General features: G+C 47.9%; 1 protein-coding gene across 1 annotated transcript in view; it reads left to right on the forward strand.

Moving 5' to 3' along the window:
• The first annotated feature begins 2,376 nt into the window (after positions 1–2,376).
• The window catches only part of LOC144770714 (uncharacterized), a 115,637-nt gene continuing 96,221 nt past the window's right edge, over positions 2,377–21,792 (forward strand). Inside the window, exons 1-2 of the mRNA XM_078655445.1 lie at positions 2,377–2,596; positions 21,447–21,621. Of these exons, the coding sequence (XP_078511571.1) occupies positions 21,473–21,621 (149 nt within the window). The 5' untranslated portion in view covers positions 2,377–2,596; positions 21,447–21,472. The remainder of the gene's footprint in view (positions 2,597–21,446; positions 21,622–21,792) is intronic.

The following is a 21,792-nucleotide window of genomic DNA, read 5'->3' on the forward strand; positions in this document are numbered from 1 at the left end:
CCCTTTGAAGTGTTGCTTTAAGCAGTGTCTGTCTCCTTTTGTAGTTTTCCCCTTATGCCGTGCTTTCCCCCACCTCCTTCTGGTGGATTTCCATTTAGGCAGTGCACTTTTCTCCCATTTTGTTTTACCAGATGGTTCTTTGTCTCCAGGGTTCCATCTTCGTAGTGGATAGCAATGACCGAGAGCGAGTGCAAGAGTCATGTGAGGAGCTCCAGAAGATGGTAAGTACTTCATGCTGATTCTTTGGAAGGTACAGTTCTGCTTGGGTGTGAGCAGGGCACAAGTCGTAAAAAAAGAAGTGGGGGGACGCTGTCACCGGAAGTGACGTCACGACAGGAAGTGACGTCACAAAAGGTGTCGAGCTCCTCGTCCCAGAGAGGCCAAAGAGTAAGTCCAGCTGTTTGGCAGGGCCCGGTAAAATAAGTGGGGGGATGCTGTCCACGCGCATGGTACCCCGACTCGAGCCCTGGGTGTGAGAAAGTAATGCGCACATCCATTGATTACGGACGTGCATGAGATGAGCAGACATCAGTTTTTGTAAAATTCTCAGCGTCTATGATTAACATTATCATAACTCAACACCACCACAGCATCACTTAGCACAACTACAGCAGCACTCAGCACCACCACAACGTCACTCAAGCCTACAACAAAATCACTCAGGGCCACAACAGCATCCCTCAGCGCCACCGCAGCATCACACTACGCCACCACAGCAACACTCTGCACCACCCCAATATCACTCAGCACCAGCACAGCATCACTCAGCACCACCACAGCATCACTTAGCACAACTACTGCAACTCTCAGCACCAGCACAACGTCACTCAAGCCCACAACAAAATCACTCAGGGCCACAACAGCATCACTCAGCGCCACCGCAGCATCGCACTACGCCACCACAGCAACACTCTGCACCACCACAGTATCACTCATCATCACCACAGCATCACTCAGGGCCACCGCAGCATCACTCACAGCCAGCACAGTATCACTCAACGCCACCACAGCATAACTCAGGGCCAGCACAGCATCACTCAACAACACCACAGTATCACTCAGTGCTTCTTACACTTTTTAATTAGAACTTCTCAGCGTGCTGCACAGCCGCCACACTGCACAGCAGCCACAGCTTAGAAACATTGGCAAACTCAATAGCTCTACTGAAACACTTATAAGGCCCCCAATGCATAGCCAATAAGTCTCGCCTTTGGGACATTATAAGTGTTTAGTTATCCAGCACAATAACCTTGATTAAACAACATCAAGTGTTGCATGGCTAAATACTTATAAGGTTCCAAAAGCGAGACCTATTGGCTATGCCAGTGCTTGTTTAATTTACTCCTAATATTCCTTTACCACTACCCACCCTAAACCCTACAGTTACCCTTACAACCCCTACATTTTCCCTTACCAGCCTAAAATCACCCTTACCATCCTCTTAACACTACCAACCCCTAAATCCTACATTCAACCTTAACACCGGGCCTAAACCCTAACATTACCCTTACTTCCCTTTACCACTACACACCCCTAATCTCTTTAAATTACCTCTACCCGCCCCTACATATAGATATATCAATACTTACCATACTCAGTAAAGGCATGCGTGGTAAAGGCACAAATACGTACATTGTAAAGGCAACATTTTAAAGACTGTTTCCCCATATTTTTAGCAATTCTTTCAAACGTGCATAGAGTGGGCTTTGGTTTGGCTCCAACCAAAGGAGTATTATTACCCACTCACATCACGCTATGAGCTGGCGATGTTTCATCCCTACGCCAGGCAGTGTTTACATTGGAATGCAGGAGGCATTAGTCTAAATCTGAAAGATGAATTCAACTGTGCTCTTTGTCACATTGAGATCTTTTTTTATCCTAAACACCTTAGCAGAAATCAATATTATTTGCAACTTTTTCCCACCACTGGCAATGGCATTAGGACAGGCTTTTTTTGTGATGAACAATGTTTGCATACAATGCATGCACAGAGCATTTGTGAACGCCTGTGCTAATATCTGTTGGTTCATTAAAATCTGAAATATTGGCTTTGGCAGTGAGTGTTCAACGTTTTGATGTACATCCTGTGTATAGAAGGAAAACAGAGTGGAGTAGCATTGTGCGCCATCTAGTGGAAATATAAGATATTTAGCTGGCTCAGCTTTAACAAAAATGGTATCTCCCTCTTCCAATAAATAGCATAACGTTTTGATATGTAAAGCAAATAAACACTTTGCTGAAAATGACGGAAAAAACCGATGCAGGCAAGGAAAAGATATGAGTAAACACTGAAACAACTGCTTAGAGATACAACCGGGCGCCTATCTTGAGTATACCTTATTACACTGTTCCTTTAAAACCCAGGCCGTGATGTTAGACTTTGTGATTCGAAACTGAAAGTCCGGATAGCATTCTACGGGGCACACCGAGAGGTTCTTTTCCCACAGGGGAAGCGGAAAGAGGCCTGGCTGCACCCGAACTATATCGTGATCTGACTTTACTGCCGGGGAGTGCGAGTTTCGCCCTTTCTTGAATCCGGCGTGTTTTGTTCCTGAGTGGCATAACGGAGCAGGCTTGCGTGAAACTTCCGGAGCAGGCAAGTGACACTGGTCCACCTGGTACACTGCATGAGATCTGCGACGTTTGAGGAGTGAGAGCGGGTGGGGGATGGTGCTAGACCAGACTTCTCTCATCGAGTATCTCTTGAGCTGGTGGCTCTGGGAGTTCTCCAGCTAGCTGTAAGGAGATCCCCTCTTTGTGCAACTCGGTGACCTAAATAACAAGCTTTTGGTTGGTCGAATTAATTATTTACCTAAATTGAAAAGCATAAAAGTATGAGTCAGGAAAACTAAATTAATAAGCATGTATTTTAAACAAGTTTTATTTAGTTTCAAAAGTATTAGTAAGGAAAAACAAAAAGGACTGATCAAATGTATTCTAAACTAAAATGTCTGAGTTTTCAGGATTAATAAGCTGATGTTTGGAGAAAAACAGTTGAATTTCTAAAATATATTTAAAGCTGATATTTAAGTATGGGCGCAGGGCGCTCCTGTAGGAAGTGAGGGAGGCTGAAACACACTTACCGGAGCTGAGAAAGCTTGCCCTAATGGACCGGATAGGCAGAGGGTCTTGGAGGAGGCACGGGAGGCTGTGGCAGGGCAGGTGGAGCGTCTACGATGTTTTGATCACAAGGCATATGTAACGCGCTCACATGCTGAGGGAGACAAGTCGGGTGCCCTACTGGCCTAGCTGGCTAACCCATCGCACAGGGGCTCGCCGATATTGGAGATTAGCGATTCCCGGGGAGTCGCTTGCTTTACTCAAGAAGGTATGAACAGATTGTTTTATGATTATTACAGGGAACTATACAGGAGCAAGACGATTAGGACTGGGGACGAATTAGAGGGGTTCTTATGCGAGCTTCAGCTCCCACAACTGGAGGATGAGACAGTTGAGGCACTGGGAGGGGACATTGAACTACGGGAAATACGGGCTGCTATTAAAAATATGGCGCGGAACAAAACACCAGGAATAGACGGACTCCTGATTGAGCTCTATGTTAGCGCAGCGCTTAGTCAATTTGTACAATGAGGCGAAGCGCCTGGGTCACCTCCCTGTGTCCACAAGAGAGGCGGTTATTATTCCACTCCTGAAACCGGGTAAGGCGGCATGGGACAGAATAGCATATCGGCCGTTGTCCATGCTTAATACGGACTATAAGATATTAAGCCGAATCTTGGCTACCCGACTGTTGCCCTACATGTCGACCCTAATTAATCGCGACCAATCTGGATTTATTCCTACTAGGAACACGGCCTACAATATACGTCGCTTACTGCACATACTTGAAGTGGACACTTATACCAGGGCCACAGCTGCGGTGTTTGCCGTTGATATAGAGAAGGCGCTCAACAGTCTGGAATGGCCTCATCTCTTCCATGTTATGACCAGGTTTGGGTTGGGTGAGGATTTCATAGCATGGACGGCCTTACTTTATAAGTCGTCTACAGCCCGGGTCAGGACAGGAGGGGTGATATCAGGTGAGGTTACCCGGGGCACGAGACAGGGATGCCCGCTGTCACCACTATTGTTCGCGTTGGCTATGAAATCTTTAGCGGCAAGGGCCAGAACGGGGAGGTACTTTCGGGGGTTACAGGTGCAGGGTCAAATACATCATATAGTCCTATATGCAGATGATTTGCTAATGTTCCTCGGTGACACAGAGGGGGAATTATTGGGAGCACAGGCGTTATTAAATGAGCTGGGGAGACGTCTGGCCTTCGAGTTAACTGGGCTAAATCCTGCTTGTTCCCCACGGATGGACATAAAGAGGATCTGCAGGAAGTGGCAGGAGTTTGGTGGGAATGCAGGTGCCTCCCCTACTTAGGCGTCCAGATATATCACTCCAGGGCGGAAATATTGGAGGGTAACATCGTAAGAGCGATTCTTGGCTTGACAAGCAGTATTGATTTTTGGGGAACGCTGCCACTATCAGTTGCTGGGCGGGTGTCTTTACTTAAAATGGTGGCCCTCCCCGCCTATTGTGATCTTTCGGAACACTACCAATATGGATACGAGTGTGGATATTTAAACAACTTACATCCATGTCCACTGGATTTTTATGGGGCACTAGGAGGCGAAGGGTTGCTTTGAAGGGGAGCTGCTGGATATTCCAGCACCGCCCACTTGAATGTGCCCAGTCTGCATGGGCTTGAGAAGGCTTGCGTCATGCTGTGATCAATAGGACAGGGTCTAGACAGACTCTGCACTGTCGATCAGGTGCGCAGAGGTTGATTTGAGAGGTGGAGACATTTTGCTCCACGCGGCGCTAACTGCGGCTATCCGCGCCCACTGGAAGGAGGGAGAAGCGGAACCTAGGGTTTCGATGGGATGCCAATATGTAGTAATTACGGCAGGGAAGTTTAAAGCGGTCACATGCCTCTATAATCATATGACACTTGAGAAGTTGCCCCCTTTGGATACGCTCAAGCAAAAATAGGAAGTAGATGTGGGGAAATAGATTCCGGAAAGGGTTTGGGCTGGGATAGTAGAACGAGTACCAAGAATGCTCGTTTCCAGTTGCTTCACTTTTATATCTTGCACCGGGCCTACCTCACACCGGCGAAAATTAAAACATACTTAAACACTGATTCAGACGAATGTCCCCGGTGTAGGGGGAGGGGGCAGATTTCCCTCACATGATTTGGGGATGCCCACTTCTCGCTGGCTATTGGGATGAAGTTATTGCATTATTGGAGGAGGTGACTGATGGAGGGCTGCGACGGGAGCTAGGAACTTGTATATTGCATTGGTTTCCACATACAGCTCAAACCAAGATTACTAGCAAGTTTATAGACATGGGGTTGGTGTTGGCTAAGAGAGAAATCACATTGCATTGGAAGACGAGAGGGCCCCCGAGTTTAATTAGATGGAAGAGTTTGTCAAACGGGCAGAATGTGATGGATTAACGCGACTACAGCTAGCGGGGAGTGAGAGAGCGCTGGAGGCAACCCATGCATGGGAACACTTGGTGGGACTATTAAAGAACCCGGAGGATGGGAGTGGCAGTGACGAGGAACCGGGAACCCCGGACACAGCCTAAGCTCTTTGTACCGCCCGGGAGTGGCTGCCCATTCACGTTCAACAGGTATTGGTAGTGTGAAACTGGAGAGAAAGTCTGTATGACTTGTGTTGAATGGGAATTGGAACTAGCTGATAGCGCACAATTATTATTTATTGTTGAGCATAAAGAGACAATAGGTGTGACATGCCTGGAGGGAGGGTGGGAGGGGATAGGTAGTCTAAGTTTAGATTTATTGGGACAAGTTATGGAGTTATATTTGGAATATACTGAATGTTGGAATATGCAATCCTAGTCACATGACTGTCGGTTCTCAAACAAACAATGAAGACGAAAACTGGGATGACGCCAAAATTGATGAGCAAAAGGCTTGATATCATGAAGGAGGGAGTGAATGGATCAATGATGTATGCAAAGTGCTTATTTTGTTTTATAAACCTAATAAAGTTTGTTTAAAAAAAAATCACTTAATCTCACTGTGCCTTCAAAAAAATTAATGAATGTATCTTTGTGTAGTTTAACTGGTGCTTATGTAAAGTGCTTCAGTACCTTCGGGTCGAGTTTAAGCTACACAAAAATTGCGACAAAAAAATGAAACTGTAAAAAAAAAATATATATATACACATACATATATAAATACATACACACACCTACACACAGTGGCCTCAAATGTGTCTATAAGTATGGCTGCTGGTGGGAGCAGGACGGTGCTACTCACTTCTGGGAAGGGTCCACAGCCACGTGTTTGTAATGAAGGGTTGTGGGCCAAGGCTTGTGCGGTGCAGGGATGGTACGGGCTGTGGTGGGGCGATGCTGGTGCACTTAAGCATACACAGTGCTTTAAATGGGCCGGTACTCACCGGTACTGAGTACCGGCACTTCCGAATTTTCTGGCCGTCAGTACCAGCACTTCTCTTAGGTCAGGGAGAGTACCGATACCCTCATTGAGGGCACAGCAGGCTCAGGTTAGGTATCTCCTCCAGCTCAGGGCAGATGCCGCTCTGCTTCCGAGGAGCTTACAAGTCACTGAGCCCCTCATTGGTCTTTGGAGAGGAGCTGCTGGAGATTCCAGCACCGCCCACTTGAATGTGCCCAGTCTGCATGGGCTTGAGAAGGCTTGCGTCATGCTGTGATCAGCAGGACAGGGTCTAGACAGACTCCGCACTGTCGATCAGGTGCGCAAAGGCTACTAGGCTTAAAGTGCTTAAGGGCACACCCCCTCCCTTCCTCCATCAGGCATGTGAAATGGGCTGGGGCTGCCAGTCAGTAATCCTATCCCCTTTAGGAAAATGCACTGGCCCTACTAAAGTGATTGGCAGCGCCACACAATCCTCTTTCGTCTTCAAAGCCCGTTTTCTTTTCATCTTTTTCTTCAGCACAGAGGCTGCTTTCCTTTGTGTGCCCCTCCAACACTAATCGCTGCCTTTTCATGATAACAGTGAGTGACCTGGGTACTGGCTCCATGGGAGTAAAGTTAGCCCTTCCCATAGATAAATGAACAGCAGGGAACGCTGCAGCACTCCAAGAATGAGCTCCATGATAACTGGCAAATGGATGTGGTTCAGGGTAAGTTGAGATGAACATAGAAGGAAGGGGGAGGGATGAAGATATAGAAGTGAGTTGACAGGTGAAGTGAGGATTGCCACTTTTTTCACATAAAAATACCAGATATTTGTTGAGTTCTGAAATTATGAATGGCCTTTGACATGGTATTTTAACACACATTTGTGTGCAGTTAAAAATCCGGTGCATTTCTTGTTAAGTTTAATAATCGTTTATACATACATATATGCAGTGGCGGCTGCCACCAATCTAAAGTGGTGGGGGTGACGGAAGGAGGCATGAGGGGGCTGGGTGTCTTTTGCTTCTTTTCAAGACTGATAATTAACAGGGACCCTTAGTACATAAGCACAACACTCTAAGTGAGATATCAAATTAAAAAGAGGAACAAAAACACAACTATTTCTCTGTGAGAAATTCTCCAGCCCACTTGCACAAAAAATCAGATAAGTAGTAAAAAGAAAAGCAACAATAATATTAAGGTTTACAATCAGTGCCATTGATGTTTGGTTAATTATGTATTACTTACAGCAGAGGAGCGGATGGTTTCGGACTCCGAGCCCCAGCTTTCAAATGCCCCCTCTGGCTCTGAGCAGCCCACACACGCGATTTGGTCTGTGCCCACTGGTACAGGCAGCAGGGTGCGCAGGTTAGTTGCATGGGTATCCGGGGCAGAGAGATCCTTGCCCGTAATACGGAAGACGAAATCCTTTAAATAGAAAGGAATCTGGCTTTCTCTTTAATCCCGGCAGCGCTCTGGGAACCACAGTCCTGCCTGCACATTGTGTGCGGGGACGCACCAAGCGCGCGCCTGCCCACCACCAATCCAGGCTTTGCTCTCAGGCATTTTATAGTAAAAACTGCATGAGAGTAAAGCAAGGATTGGGTGGGTCCGGTAAACCCAACGCTCCGAAGGACATTAGAGGGGCCGAGCTGCATAGTGCCCACACCGTCATTCGCTCCCGCCCACTTACACATATCACATCTCCAACCCAAATGATACTCTGGACACGTATTATGGGTAAGAACTGCTGCAGGTTTATTTTCATACAACAAACGTATGACGTTTAGGTGGGTCATCTTACGAGCGATCCCAAGCAGGCAGCCCCTCGCTGTCACGCCTGCCTAAAGAGCCGGCCAGCACGGTGAGTTGATGCTCGGACGGTGCAGCACATTGCCATCTTCTGTTATACTGCCACCCCCCCTGTCAGGGCGGAGCGGTGTGGCACACCCCCGGTCGGTTCAGGCCCCCCGACCGCCCGAAGGACTAACGGGGCACCGTCGCGGTTTCCCGGAACCTCCTGCAGCTCCTGGTCCTTGGCTCAGGCACCCTTACTGTGCCAGGCAGAGGTACCCTTACTGTACCAGTCTGCCGCAGAGGTACCCTTACTGTACCCGGCTGCCTCCAGATCGCCCTGTAACTCCGCCTGCAACACAAAAGACAACGTTACAACATTCCATTACTTAGCACCGCCTATCGAGCCGCTGGGTAAGGGATAGGGTGGGAACAGCGCTCGAGCGGGCGGACAGCTTGAAAAGAGGCCGAGCCGTAGGCAGCCGAGGTTTAAGTACGGGGTACGCCCCCCCCCGGCAGGTAAGCCCAGCCCTGGCCGCGTGACCTGGCGATCGCGGGGAGGGGCAAGGAGCCCTGCATACCTCCCCTCCACGCCCACCCACATGTACTGGCAGGGAGCTGCGACGAATGGCACTAGAGCGCTCCCTCGCTGATGTCCCCCCTGCGTGGCACGCGGTCTGCGGCATTCTCCTCTTGCTCATTCACAGAGCATATGTTCAAGGCCTGAAGTGCGCATGGCAGGTTGGTCGCAGTCTGAGACCTGTCCAACCTGTTTTGGTCTCTAAATTTAAGACAAGGCTTAGGCTGCATTGCCAATCACTAGGATTGACCACGCCCTGCTTAAACGGCACAGACAAGGGTGAACACTGGTATATTTCTAATTATTCAAGATGTGCCTCACTGCTGACTAGAAGGGGGCTTTGGTGTTAAGGGGGGCGATGCTCTGTGTGTGCCTATTTTTGTGTGAGAGGAAAAAGAGAGAGGATCAGGACATTCTCAGGAGATATTTTAAAGAGAATGGGTGCAATGCTTTTGTGTTCATCTCAGCTTGTTTCACTCTCTGTGTATGTGCATCTTTGAGAATATATAGTATTGCGCCAAACAACAACAATTAACATATGACATTAAAAAGCAGCAAATATTACAAAACAAGGAAATGTTAACATATTATCCAGTTTGGCTTCCATTTTGTGTAATGAATTAACCTGTTTTGTTTACATAAACACATTTCTCATGAGTTTTGATATGTGCTGCAACTGGTACAGAAGTCATTATGTATCATCATATCGTGCCCTTAGCCCCTCCTGTAGCCCCGCCTATTTGCCACACTTCTAACTCATTTTAATAATACCTGCACTTATTTTTCCCCATTTAAAGCACTGGCATACACACCACTGCTTTCAAGCTGCAAAGAGGGAGCTTTTAAAAAATAACTTTGAATTATATAGAAACCGAGGGAGTTTTGGGCCTGAGACAGCTGAAGTCAAACCATTTTGGGTATAAACCAGGCGGCTCCTGCCTGAATCGGGTCCATTGGCATGAATGCTTAAGGGAGAGGTATTCTAGCTCCTGCCCCCATCGCCGGGAACTCCTCCTGGCAAGAAACACGGGTGAGCTGGAATGGGCTGTGGGGCAGGGCTTATGAACTCATTTCAGGGTGCCCGAGACCCTAATGGTAACATGGAAAACCTCTTTTGTGAAGCATCATTGCAATGCATTTTGCCCCTTACACACCCATGGGTTTTTAGTGTGACTGCACCAGCTGCATCAATGATTGCTAAACCAATACAAGAGAGGTGGTCTCCTCTGCTCCCTCCACTGGCCCCCTGTTTACAAAAAGACCCATCTTCCTCCACTCCACCTCCTTTCTTTGAGTCATCTTTCCAAGACAATTGCCCAGACCTTTCCCTCTGGAAATCTCTCAAAACCTGGCTTTTTAATCATTAAAGTGACTCTATCCTCCCAAAGTCAGAAAGCAGCGCCGAGACGCCTCGGGCATTTGTGCGCTTCACAAATATAAAAACAAATCAAATCTTTTGTAACCAAAAAATGAGCATGGGTCATCGCTTGCAGGCTACCCAGGGATCTTGCCACCCTCCGCCTCTGTCCTTGGCCATTGATCAGATGCCCCAGGAGTACAGATGCTCATGGCTCCAGAGTTTGAATGTGAACCCACTGGCCTCCTCATCCTCAAACACCTCTCTCCCCTACTCACCTGAATGGACATCTGCATGTACGAGAAGGCAACCTGGAAATAGCCCCTGAGGAGTGTGTAACCCACAATTTAAAGACCTCTAACTTACGATGTCTTCCGCATTCCGTGTCATCAGATAGTGAATTCTAATGCATTGTGGATGTTGTAGTTTTTGTTTGCTTCCATTGAGTTGAATACATTTACACACCAGGTTGAAAACCAAGCACGTGTTATGAGGTGGCCACCTTAAATGCACTGCCGCATGGCATTGTTTTTGGTAAAGTTAGCGTATGACTCCTTGGCAACTTGTTGGCAGTACTCCGACCCCAAACGTTAATTGCTCAATTCATGGTTTTCAGATATGCATGAACAATTCAATTCAGCGAACTGAATCAGGACCACATTTCCCAGGGCATAGTGTGGTTAAATGAAATCCAATAGTAGGTAGAGTACTGCAGCCTTGGTGACATTATTAATTGGTAACCTTATGTTGGGAAATGCAACCCCCTCATTGCCCTCAGAAGTGACTAGATTCTAAAGGAAGGCCTATTACCCCGGCGTCTTGCTGCAGAAAAAAAGCCATTGCAAGAATAAACACACAAAGTGACTTGGATGACATTGCCAACTTGTTTCTCAAAGAGGCATTTTTTTAGCTTCTGTTACACTCCAGCTCCTTCAACGTCAGGTTATCTGTATCTTCTCTCCCTTTCTCTCTTCCCCCTTTCTCCCTCCCCATTCCCGTATTCGCTCTCTGCTTTCCCCTTTCCCTCTCCCGATGCCACCAATGTGAAAGCCACAGTTGACTGTAGTAGTCCCTGTAAAGTTCTAATTTGGTTCTCCGAATTCTCTCCTGAAGGGCGGGTCCATGCCAGATTTTTGTGTTAACTACATTTGTCTAAATGTGGAAATGCTAAAAATCTGGCATGGATCCGGCCCTCCAGGAATGACATTGGAGAACCAATCTAAGAGCTATTCAGTATTGCGGTGGCTGGCTAATGTTCCAGTGTTGGGGTTACAGTTCGGGTGCAGTCCTGCTGGGTGGCAGTCTGAGGGTGCTGATGCATTGTTATATGTGCTGGATAGTAATTGTGCATTGCTAGGGGGACATGGCTGCAGAGTTGTGGTGCTTGCTTTGGAGATGCAGCGAAGTGTCAGTGCAGGTGTGGTGGCTTCCAGTCAGCGGTGGGACTGTAGTTTGTTGGTGCTGTGCTGTGTTCTGATGGCATGGGACTGATGAGCCGCTGCAGTTCTGTGAAGGCGGTGGTGCCGCCCATGTGTGTTGCTTAATTTGCCGCAGAGTTGGCAGTTTTAGGAGGTGAAGTGGAACATGTGGTGCAGTGGGGTGTTTGTACATCCCGGAGGGGGTGTTAACCTGGTACAGTGGATGCAGTAAAAAGAGGGTCTCAGGCAGTGTTTGGTGAGCTAGTGCTGAGCGGGGATGTGCTTTGCTGCAGGAATAGAGTTGTGGGTGTGTGGCATAGAGCATCTTACACATATCTTGGATGAGCATGATCAAAATTGACATTCTTCATAGATAGGTACCATTATATTGGCAGAGGAATGCAAAGTGCAATGCACCTCAATGGCAACTCTAAATGAATGTAATGAAACACTGGCACTATTTAATCCCCTGGCTGTGTCCCCGGGTGCAAGTGTGTCATTGAGTGCGGGTTCCAGTGGGGGATGGTAGAGAGGTGAGGCACGCCCATCTGTGATCCCGCCTTTCTTTTTCAATCCTCACAACTATCCCCCATTCATAGATGTGTCATAAAGACAAGAACTACCAAATCTCCATTTTAAACGCAATTTTAAATAATTGATGTATAGTAGTATGTTTTTGATCAACCGTGTAAAAATTCTACTAATGATTTTACGTGTTTATATAAGTATGCACTAGTACTATTATAAATGTCATTGGTGTAATGGTTTTTGTTTTTAAAAGACCGATCACTTAAATAAATAAATCTATAAATCATAGATGTGTATCTTTCGGCCGCCGAGGCCTAGATCTCATGGAACCAGAGGGATATTTATGCTGTCAGGCGGCCCATCTGCTGAGCAAGAGGCCGTGATTCTCAAATCCACCTCGAGGGAACTCGGATTCCTGTCAATAAGGTGCCCCTCCCGCCTCCCTTTTAGGGCAGGATAGACAGGCGAACGCTCTAATTCTATCAAACTGCATAAACAGCTCCTTCTTCCTGTCGACAGCTGTGGATTTCAGGCTGGGTTGAACTTTGACTTCCCAGCTCCACCGTGACATGTTGAGATTCGTGACGTTTGAATGCTCAGTCACAATAGGTAGCGATGTGCGGGGTAAAACGTTATGATTTAAGCACCTTTTGTCGCATTACTCCGCTTAAGCTGTAGGGAAGGGAACTGCTTCCTTAGAGACAGCAGGTAAATGACGGATTCAGAATATATGCAAAGCTATGTGTGACACTGCACACCACAACCAGATCCGATTACTCAAGCCAGTAGATTACCTAGGGGTTAATGATCCTGTCCCGTATCTGACTGTACCTATATATATCACACATCTAAGTTCCAGTAGAGAAAGACACATTTTAATGTTTTTGAGATTGATGTACTGAGTAGTATTCCTATCTGTTGTTCACAATGCTGCAAATCGCCAGTCTGTAATCAGCACTGTTTAAGAAAACAAACAAAAAAATATCTATACAACATGTGCTTTCATTTCACTGCTTCAGGTCTGACTTCACAGAGCAGCTATCCAAAACCTATTATTGCAAATTCTCTAAAATGTTCATATAATGGATTTTCGTCCACCCAGAGGAGCTTAAGCTTCTCCCCTCATTCTCTTGAGTGTGCTTCACTGAAATGAATTAGAGGCTATTTTTTAACTCAGGTGTACTGCTGGGACAGAAATGTCCCTTGCATGATGTACACTACTTTCCTCTTCCTTAAGTTCCCAACTGCGAGTATCCGGTACACTTTTGTTGGGATATTTGTCTCTGCTTCTCTTTGATCTGTCATGTGGGTGAGCGCCTGTGCCTGTCCATTAATGTGACCTCTGTCCTGGACCTGAAAGGGGCATTCAGTGTGCTGTCTGTTGTGACAGAGGACTGCTGTCCCTGTCACGTGTTCAAGCATGTGGTGGTGGTGGCAGTATTCTTTGTTTTTAGTAAGTTAGAGTGAGACAGGAGTGGAGACCTCTCGCCCCACTTATTTTAAGGTCCGCTGTTGTAGGTGAATCTGAGTCCTGGTGCTACGATCCCAATCGCATGTATGTATCTGTGTCTGGTCTGTGTGTTTGAGTTTGAGTTTGAGTTTGAGTTTAAAAGTTCTTGTAAAGCGCAACGTATACCAGCGGTTTCTTGGCGCTATAGCTAACGGGGACTGAGGTTAAAGGGAAGGAAGGAGAAGGGAGCAGTTATTCAAAGAATTTGGTGAATAAATGGGTTTTAAGGCATTTACGGAATTGTGAGTAGAGAGGGATGGAGCGAAGGTCAAGGGGAAGAGAGTTCCAGAGGGTGGGGGCAAGGAAAGCAAATTTGGAACCGCCCCACTTCTTTCTCCGGAAACGTGGGATAGAAAGGAGGGACTGGGAGGAGGAACGTAGGGCCCTGGTGGGGGCATAAGAGACAATCTCAGAGGAGATGAAGGCCTGATCGGGCCAGGAAGGTGATGGATGCGAGCTTGAATTGAATTCTAGCTCGCACGGGGAGCCAATGAAGAGATTTCAGGAGTGGGGTAGAGTAGTGGAGCTTGGGGAGATTGAAGGCCAGGCGGGCCGCTTGGTTTTGTATTTGCTGTAGGCGGCGCAGGCTGTAGGCAGGGATACCAGCATATAGGGCGTTCCCGTAGTCCAGGCGGGACACCACCATGGCCAGGATAATAAGTTTGAGGGCAGAAAAAGTGAAGAAGCGCGACACCCTACGTATAGTACGCAGTGAGAGGAAAGAGGAAGACACCACATAACTAACCTGGGAGTGTAGGGTGAGTTGAGAATTAAGTTTTATACCCAAGGTTTTAACTGAGGAAGAGGGAACAGGAGAAGAACCAAGAGAAGGGGGCCAAAAAAGAGGGGACCAGGGACTGGACGAGCCACCCGTCAACACCAACTCTGTTTTATCAGGGTTGAGTTTAAGGTGGTTGTGGTTCATCCAGTCCCTGATGTGAAGCATGACAGTTTGAAAGTTGAGGACAGCCGAAGGAGAGGAAAGATTGAAGACCAGCTGGAGGTCATCCGCATAATTAAATACGGCGACCTCCATCTGTTGAAGAGAGAAAATCAGGGGGGCAATGTACAGATTAAACAGGAGGGGAGAGAGAGAGGAACCTTGGGGGACCCCGCACTGAACTTTCCGGGTGTCCGCTGTGAAGTCACCCAGGCGAACAGCCTGGGTGCGGTCGCTCAGGAAGGAGGATAACCAGACCAGGGCACTCCCCCCGATCCCCGCCGCCCCGATACGGGAGAGTAAGATGTTGTGATCTACCGTATCAAAGGCGTCTGAGAGATCGAGGAGCACGAGGGCCTGGTGCTGATCGGTGTCCATACCCTCCCTGAGGGTGTCTAAGACCGACATGACAACGGACTCCGTAGAGTGTGCGGGGCGGAAACCGGCTTGGCGGGGGGCAAGAGCTCCGTGCTTCTCCACAAAGGCGCTCAGAGCGCAGATTACATGGCGCTCGAGCACCTTAGCCAGAAATGGCAGAAGGGAGATGGGGCGGAAATTGGCCGGGACAGAGGGATCTGCCCCAGGTTTCTTTAAGATAGGGACAATGACCGCGGATTTCAAGGAGTTCGGAACTATGCCTTGTGAGAGGGAACTGTTGAGAAGGTGGAGGGGAGGATCTGGACAAGAAATAAAGACGTGACGGAGGATGTGAGCAGGGCAGGGGTCGAGTGGGGAACCAGATTTGATCAAAGGCACCAAAGAAGTCAGACTTTCCCTAGTAAAAGGGGGAAAGGTGGTCAGTGTGCCCTTGGCGGGAGGACATTGAGGATCAACAAAAGATGGGGACGGTGGGGGGATGTTAGCCTTGATAGTGGCAATTTTTTGAATGAAATAGTTATTAAGAGAGGAGCAGAGATCTTCGGACGGGGCTGGTTTTAGAGTAGTTCTGTCCGAGAAAGCCAAGTTATGGACGATGGTAAAGATCTCTTTGGACTGGTTCTCTGCTGCTAAGATTTTGGAGGAGAAGTAAGATGTTTTTGCCTCCAAGATGGCTTTTTTGTACTGGCTCAGGATGTTGATGTATTTCAGTTTCAGAGTGGGGCAGTAATTTCTCCTCCAGGCCCGCTCCGCGCGGCGGACTATTAGTTTGGTGGTTTTAAGCTCATTGTTAAACCACCGATTAGCGTCTTTGTCGCGTTTGGAGGTAATGCGCTTGAGCGGGGCAACGGAGTTGCAGCTATGAGAAAGCCACTGATTTACGGCATCAACCTGGGAGGTAGTGGTGAGGCCCTGAAGAGAAGGAAGAGAGCCAGTAAGGAGAGAGGAGAGATGCTCGAGGTTGACACAGCTCCATGATCGGACCCAGGTATTCTTGGGCCGGAGGGGCTTAGCTGGGGGGAGAATGGGAAGATGAAAAGAAATCAGGTGGTGGTCAGACCACGAGCAGGGAGAAATAGAGAGTGATTCCACAGGGCAGTTCAGAGACCAGATCTGGTCGAGCCGATGACCTTTAATGTGGGTGGGGGAGTGAACATGAGAGGTAAAGTTGAGGGAGTGAAGGGTATCGGAGAATTCCTTAGATGATGAGCATTCGGCAGGATCAGAGGGCCAGAAATTAAAATCGCCAAGAAGCAAGATGGAAGAATTGTTGACTGTAATGGTGGCCAGGACCTCCAAAAAGTCGGGGAGAAACTGTAGAGGGGACTGAGGGGGACGGTAAGTGAGGAAGCAGGTAAGAGGGGGAGAGGTGGAAACTGTGCGAATCACCAGGAATTCCGTAGTAGCGATGATCGGTAGGGGTAAAATTTGAAAGGGGAGAGTGGTACGTGCGATGACCGCTACGCCACCCCCGGCTCTGCCTGAAGAACGATCCGCCCTGAGGGCATAGTAGGAGGCCGGTAAGGTGGACAGGAGAGCCGGGAGGGAGTCGTCGCAGAACCAAGTCTCAGTTAAAAAGAGAAGATCGGGAGCATGGAGGTCCAGCAGGACCGAAAGTTCGTGCGCATGGGCAACAGCAGATCTAGTGTTAAGGTAAAAGGCAGTAAGATTATTAGGGATTGGCGGAGAAACAGACCCACACCTCGTGGGGGAAATATCAACTGTGGGAGTAAGAAGGGAAGGGGGAGTGAGGGGAGCTATGCCAAGAGCAGCGATGCGAGAGCTTGTTGTAGCCGAGATGGGCCAGGGGCCCTGGTAGGTGCGTAGTAGGTCCGGGGTGAAGGTGATAAGTGGGGTAGAGTGAGGCGCCCCTAGTCCCGGCCAGTCGCGGACGGGCGCAGACGGGCTTGCCTTAGGCGCGCCTTCGGCGCGCAATCGACGCGCCCGCTGCGCTCGTCCGCTGCGCTTCCTACCAAGACACATGATTTATAGCGGCTGGACGGGAAGTAGGGGGGGCGTGGCCAACCGAGGGGGCGTGTTTCAATCAGGCGCCGCGCCCTCGAGAATGGCTACCCAGGAAGAGAGTCGTTGCAGCGTGAAGCGCTGTTCAAAAGGTCACAAAGTGCAGGTAGGTGGGGGGGTGATCAGAGCATAGTATCACAACAATTTTAAAAAGGTTTTTTAAAAAACAGCGTTTTTCTCACTCCCGGCTTTCCGCCTCAGGAGTCCTATCGTTAGTGCGACGCCTAGCGTTGACGCGCTCTATTTGTATGATCAGCGGGGGGCGTGGCCAACCGAGGGGGCGTGTTTCAATCAGGCGCCGCGCCCTCGAGAATGGCTACCCAGGAAGAGAGTCGTTGCAGCGTGAAGCGCTGTTCAAAAGGTCACAAAGTGCAGGTAGGTGGGGGGGTGATCAGAGCATAGTATCACAACAATTTTAAAAGGTTTTTTTAAAAAACAGCGTTTTTCTCACTCCCGGCTTTCCGCCTCAGGAGTCCTATCGTTAGTGCGACGCCTAGCGTTGATGCGCTCTATTTGTATGATCAGCGGGGGGCGTGGCCAACCGAGGGGGCGTGTTTCAATCAGGCGCCGCGCCCTCGAGAATGGCTACCCAGGAAGAGAGTCGTTGCAGCGTGAAGCGCTGTTCAAAAGGTCACAAAGTGCAGGTAGGTGGGGGGGTGATCAGAGCATAGTATCACAACAATTTTAAAAAGTTTTTTTTTAAAAACAGCGTTTTTCTCACTCCCGGCTTTCCGCCTCAGGAGTCCTATCGTTAGTGCGACGCCTAGCGTTGACGCGCTCTATTTGTATGATCAGCGGGGGGCGTGGCCAACCGAGGGGGCGTGTTTCAATCAGGCGCCGCGCCCTCGAGAATGGCTACCCAGGAAGAGAGTCGTTGCAGCGTGAAGCGCTGTTCAAAAGGTCACAAAGTGCAGGTAGGTGGGGGGGTGATCAGAGCATAGTATCACAACAATTTAAAAAAGGTTTTTTAAAAAACAGCGTTTTTCTCACTCCCGGCTTTCCGCCTCAGGAGTCCTATCGTTAGTGCGACGCCTAGCGTTGACGCGCTCTATTTGTATGATCAGCGGGGGGCGTGGCCAACCGAGGGGGCGTGTTTCAATCAGGCGCCGTGCCCTCGAGAATGGCTACCCAGGAAGAGAGTCGTTGCAGCGTGAAGCGCTGTTCAAAAGGTCACAAAGTGCAGGTAGGTGGGGGGGTGATCAGAGCATAGTATCACAACAATTTTAAAAAGGTTTTTTAAAAAACAGCGTTTTTCTCACTCCCGGCTTTCCGCCTCAGGAGTCCTATCGTTAGAGATGTGTTGCACACATCATGAGTGTCTGAGTGAACCAGAGTGAAGGACGCGTGTCCATTCTGGATCCCCCTGGCCTGTTCATGCTGACAGTCCCGAGACTGGAGGGAAGGCATTGGAGCCAGATGTAGGTAAATTCAATTTAGCGAGTCCTTAATAGCGATTTTTACCGAATCACTATTAAGGACTCGCTAAATTGAATGAAGGTAGGAATCGCTAAAATATTAGCGATTCCTTAAAATTCCTTAATAACGAATCGCAAATTGAGTTTCGTTAATAAGGAATACCTACGCATTCATTCCTATGGGCTAGGAGGCCCATAGGAATGAAGGGAAAATATTCACTATTTGCGATTCGGTATTAAATAACAAATAGCAGGAGCTATTTCAAGGGTGCCAGGGTGTCAAAAGGACACCCTGTTGCACCCCTGAAATGTGCATGTGTGCACATGTGGCACACATACATGCCCTAAGGGCATGTATGTGTGCCACATGGCACTTTAAAAAAACAAAGAAGTGTTTTTTACAGGAGCCAGGCTCCCCTTGGAAACCTAACGAGGTTCTTCTCCGGCAGAGGGCTGCTATTTGGTGTCCCCACTACTACCATGTAGTGAGAGGAAGGGGTGAAGGGTGGGGCTGTAGTTCCTGTTGTCAGAGTGTGAAAAGTCCTTAGAAAGGGATCAGACATTTGTCTTTCTTCCTGATCACTGCTAGGTGTGGCCTCTAATACCAGGTACAAAATATGACACTTTGTTGTCCTAGGATGTGGGGCGGCCACCTGACCCGCCTGCAACTGGCGGGTCTTCCCACCAAGCGGGAAAACCAGGACTGAAGTGCAGGAGGCCACAGTGAGGCCTGCCACTGCTGGTGAGAAACTGCAGAGATACTGAGTGCCTTCTATTGCCTATCATACTAAAGGGGAGGCACTACTCCTGTGACTAGACCCACACTAGATTACTTTTAGGATAAAAAGTGGTAAAGGGGAGAGCAGGAGGGACATTCTTACCAGGAAGTAGCAGCCCTACACCAGAGGCTCTGAGTACCTAATACCTTTTGGAGTGTGTAGTATTGAGTGTATTGTCTACTAAAATACTTCTCTTTTACAAAGAAAAGCACTGGGCTGGAACATCGAGTTATTACACGGATGAGTATCTGTTGAGTGCTAAGTGTGTTGTACCCGACACTAACCTCCTTAAGAAGCCTGTGACTTCTCGCCATAACTACCTCTGAGAGTCAAGTGTAGAAGGAATTATACCCGATCCACACTGAGAACCATTATAGATGGAACCACAGCCCTAACACATGTGGCCAGGATCCCCTGGCTTACTGTGCAAGCTTCTCAGATGGGGTCGCACAAGTACACTGAATCTTGACACATTCAATTCTTTATCTCAGATTCTTTGTATACTGAACTCAATCTGTTTTATTTTGTTTTTCAATGCATTAGGGTTTTTCTTTTTAAATATTTTAGCCAGGACTCAAAATGCAAACCAGGCTATTGGATTGGCTAGTGCTTTTTTCCCAATGGGATTGCACAAGATAAGTCCACCTGGAAGAGCGGGGTTGTCCTTAGAGCATGTATCCTTAGCATATCTCCTGCAGAGTCCTGGTATATTGTTCAGTCGATAGGAAGGAGATAGAACAGTTGATCATCATATCTCCAGTGTCCTTGTCCTCTGCGTTAAGGGACTGAGTTGGCTAGGCATGACACCAAGCAAGATTGGGAGAGCAGTTGCTTAACTTCATACATTTTGTACAGTGCTTCATAGCCTGACACAGACTTCGAGGTACTTGTGCAGTGATATCCTCGGTATTCGTGAGGTAAGCAGCATCTAGATTTTATCACACTTTACAATTGATCTGGCTTTTTATTAGTGAAAGTGCCTGGTACTTCTCTTGGAAGTAGCAGTGTTCTAGAGGCCGGTGGCGCAGACATTGTGTGTGTGTGTGTGTGTGTGTGTGTCACCACTGGAGGACTACCTCCGGGTCTAGCCTGAGCTATATAAGCCTTTAAGATGTACCTTGTAATGCAACGATCCTCTGGTTAAGCGCTCTGATACCTCCGGGTCTAGCCAGCGCTATATAAACTTCTCAAATCAAATAAACTCAAAACTGGTTTTACTGAACGCTGAGACCTGAGCAACATGGCTGGTGCCCGGTGGAGCTGCTAGACAGCTAATGAGGAGATTGGCCCTGGTTTCCCCCTTGACCGTCACCTACCCAGCCGGACATTGGTCACAGTTCCTCCTCTTCTCTCCGCTATTACTCCTTCCTCCCCTCCCTCCTACGAATTCTTGCAACATTGTTTATGTGTACAGTACCTTACTATGCTCTTGTAACTGATGTAACTTTTAACGCAACTATCCTAAATGTAAAGTGCTCTGATACCCTCTTTGGTCAAGTTTGCGCTATATAAAACTTTTTTAATAAATAAGTAGCGTGATGGTGAAATACAGTGGTCTTCATTATCCGGGTAAGCAGCTGGAACACTGAGCTGCTAACATGAAGGTGCTGTGTAACAAAGGATCCTTAAGGGCGCTGTGACTCAGCTTCGAAAAGCTGTAATACACGTGGTAAAACAGATCTCACTGGGCAGTGGTCCAAGGAAAACATAGAGGTGGGTGGGCATTACTGGAGGGTAGAGGGAGAGCCACTTGGAGAGACCCCTGCACATAGTATTGACAGCTTACTCCTTGTAATAACCCACTTTCGAAGAAGCATTTTTCAATCCTTCCTCAAGCTGGCACCAATTAACATTACACAGAAAGGGATGTATGACGTTACAACGCAGGCTATTACAACGCCTGCCTTTACAACGCGGTTTTTACATAGCATACCATTACAACGCATAGCGCTTTTGGGTGCTGGATAGAGAATAGTTTAATTTACTTTTCCAACTCTAGTCCCCGTGGACACTAGGGAAGGTGTTGGATAGTAAATTAAACGTATTCCCTATCCTAGAGCGCCCCCCAGCGCAATGCGTTGTAATAGTTTGCGTTGTAATGACCGCGTTGTAATGGTAGTGCATGGTAAAAGTTTCGTTGTAAGTGATGTTTACCCACAGAAAGAGGTGAAATCCCACATATTTGGTAGACCATCAATGTTACATTACTGGAAAGTAGCTCTGTTCTCTCTTGTTACTTGAGACAGTTATTTAACTTCTGATTTACAATGCAAACCATAACTTTTGTTTCATTTGCCATTAAGGGAAAAGATCTCATCTTCTGCAAAGCATGTCCTACTATTCCGACCGCTATCTTGGCAAGGGCTGCTGTGGTAAAGTGCGTAAAGGATGGTATGAAGACACACCAGCCGCTATCAAAATAATCCCGCGTCATAAAACGGACAAGGATGACCTTAAAAGAGAATGTCGAGTCTATGCGTGAGTACTCTACAAGAAATTCTGTTTATGTTTTATTGTAACCACCTTCCTCCAGGTCATGACGGACACTTCCTGATGGACACTTTTCCAGTCCTGGATTTTGTGTGGCCTAATACATTCTGGACATGTAGGTTTCTTTTACTTCCATGGAATTATTTAGACCAACACACC

Source organism: Lissotriton helveticus, chromosome 7 (genome assembly GCF_964261635.1).
Source record: "Lissotriton helveticus chromosome 7, aLisHel1.1, whole genome shotgun sequence".
Taxonomy (NCBI): domain Eukaryota; kingdom Metazoa; phylum Chordata; class Amphibia; order Caudata; family Salamandridae; genus Lissotriton; species Lissotriton helveticus.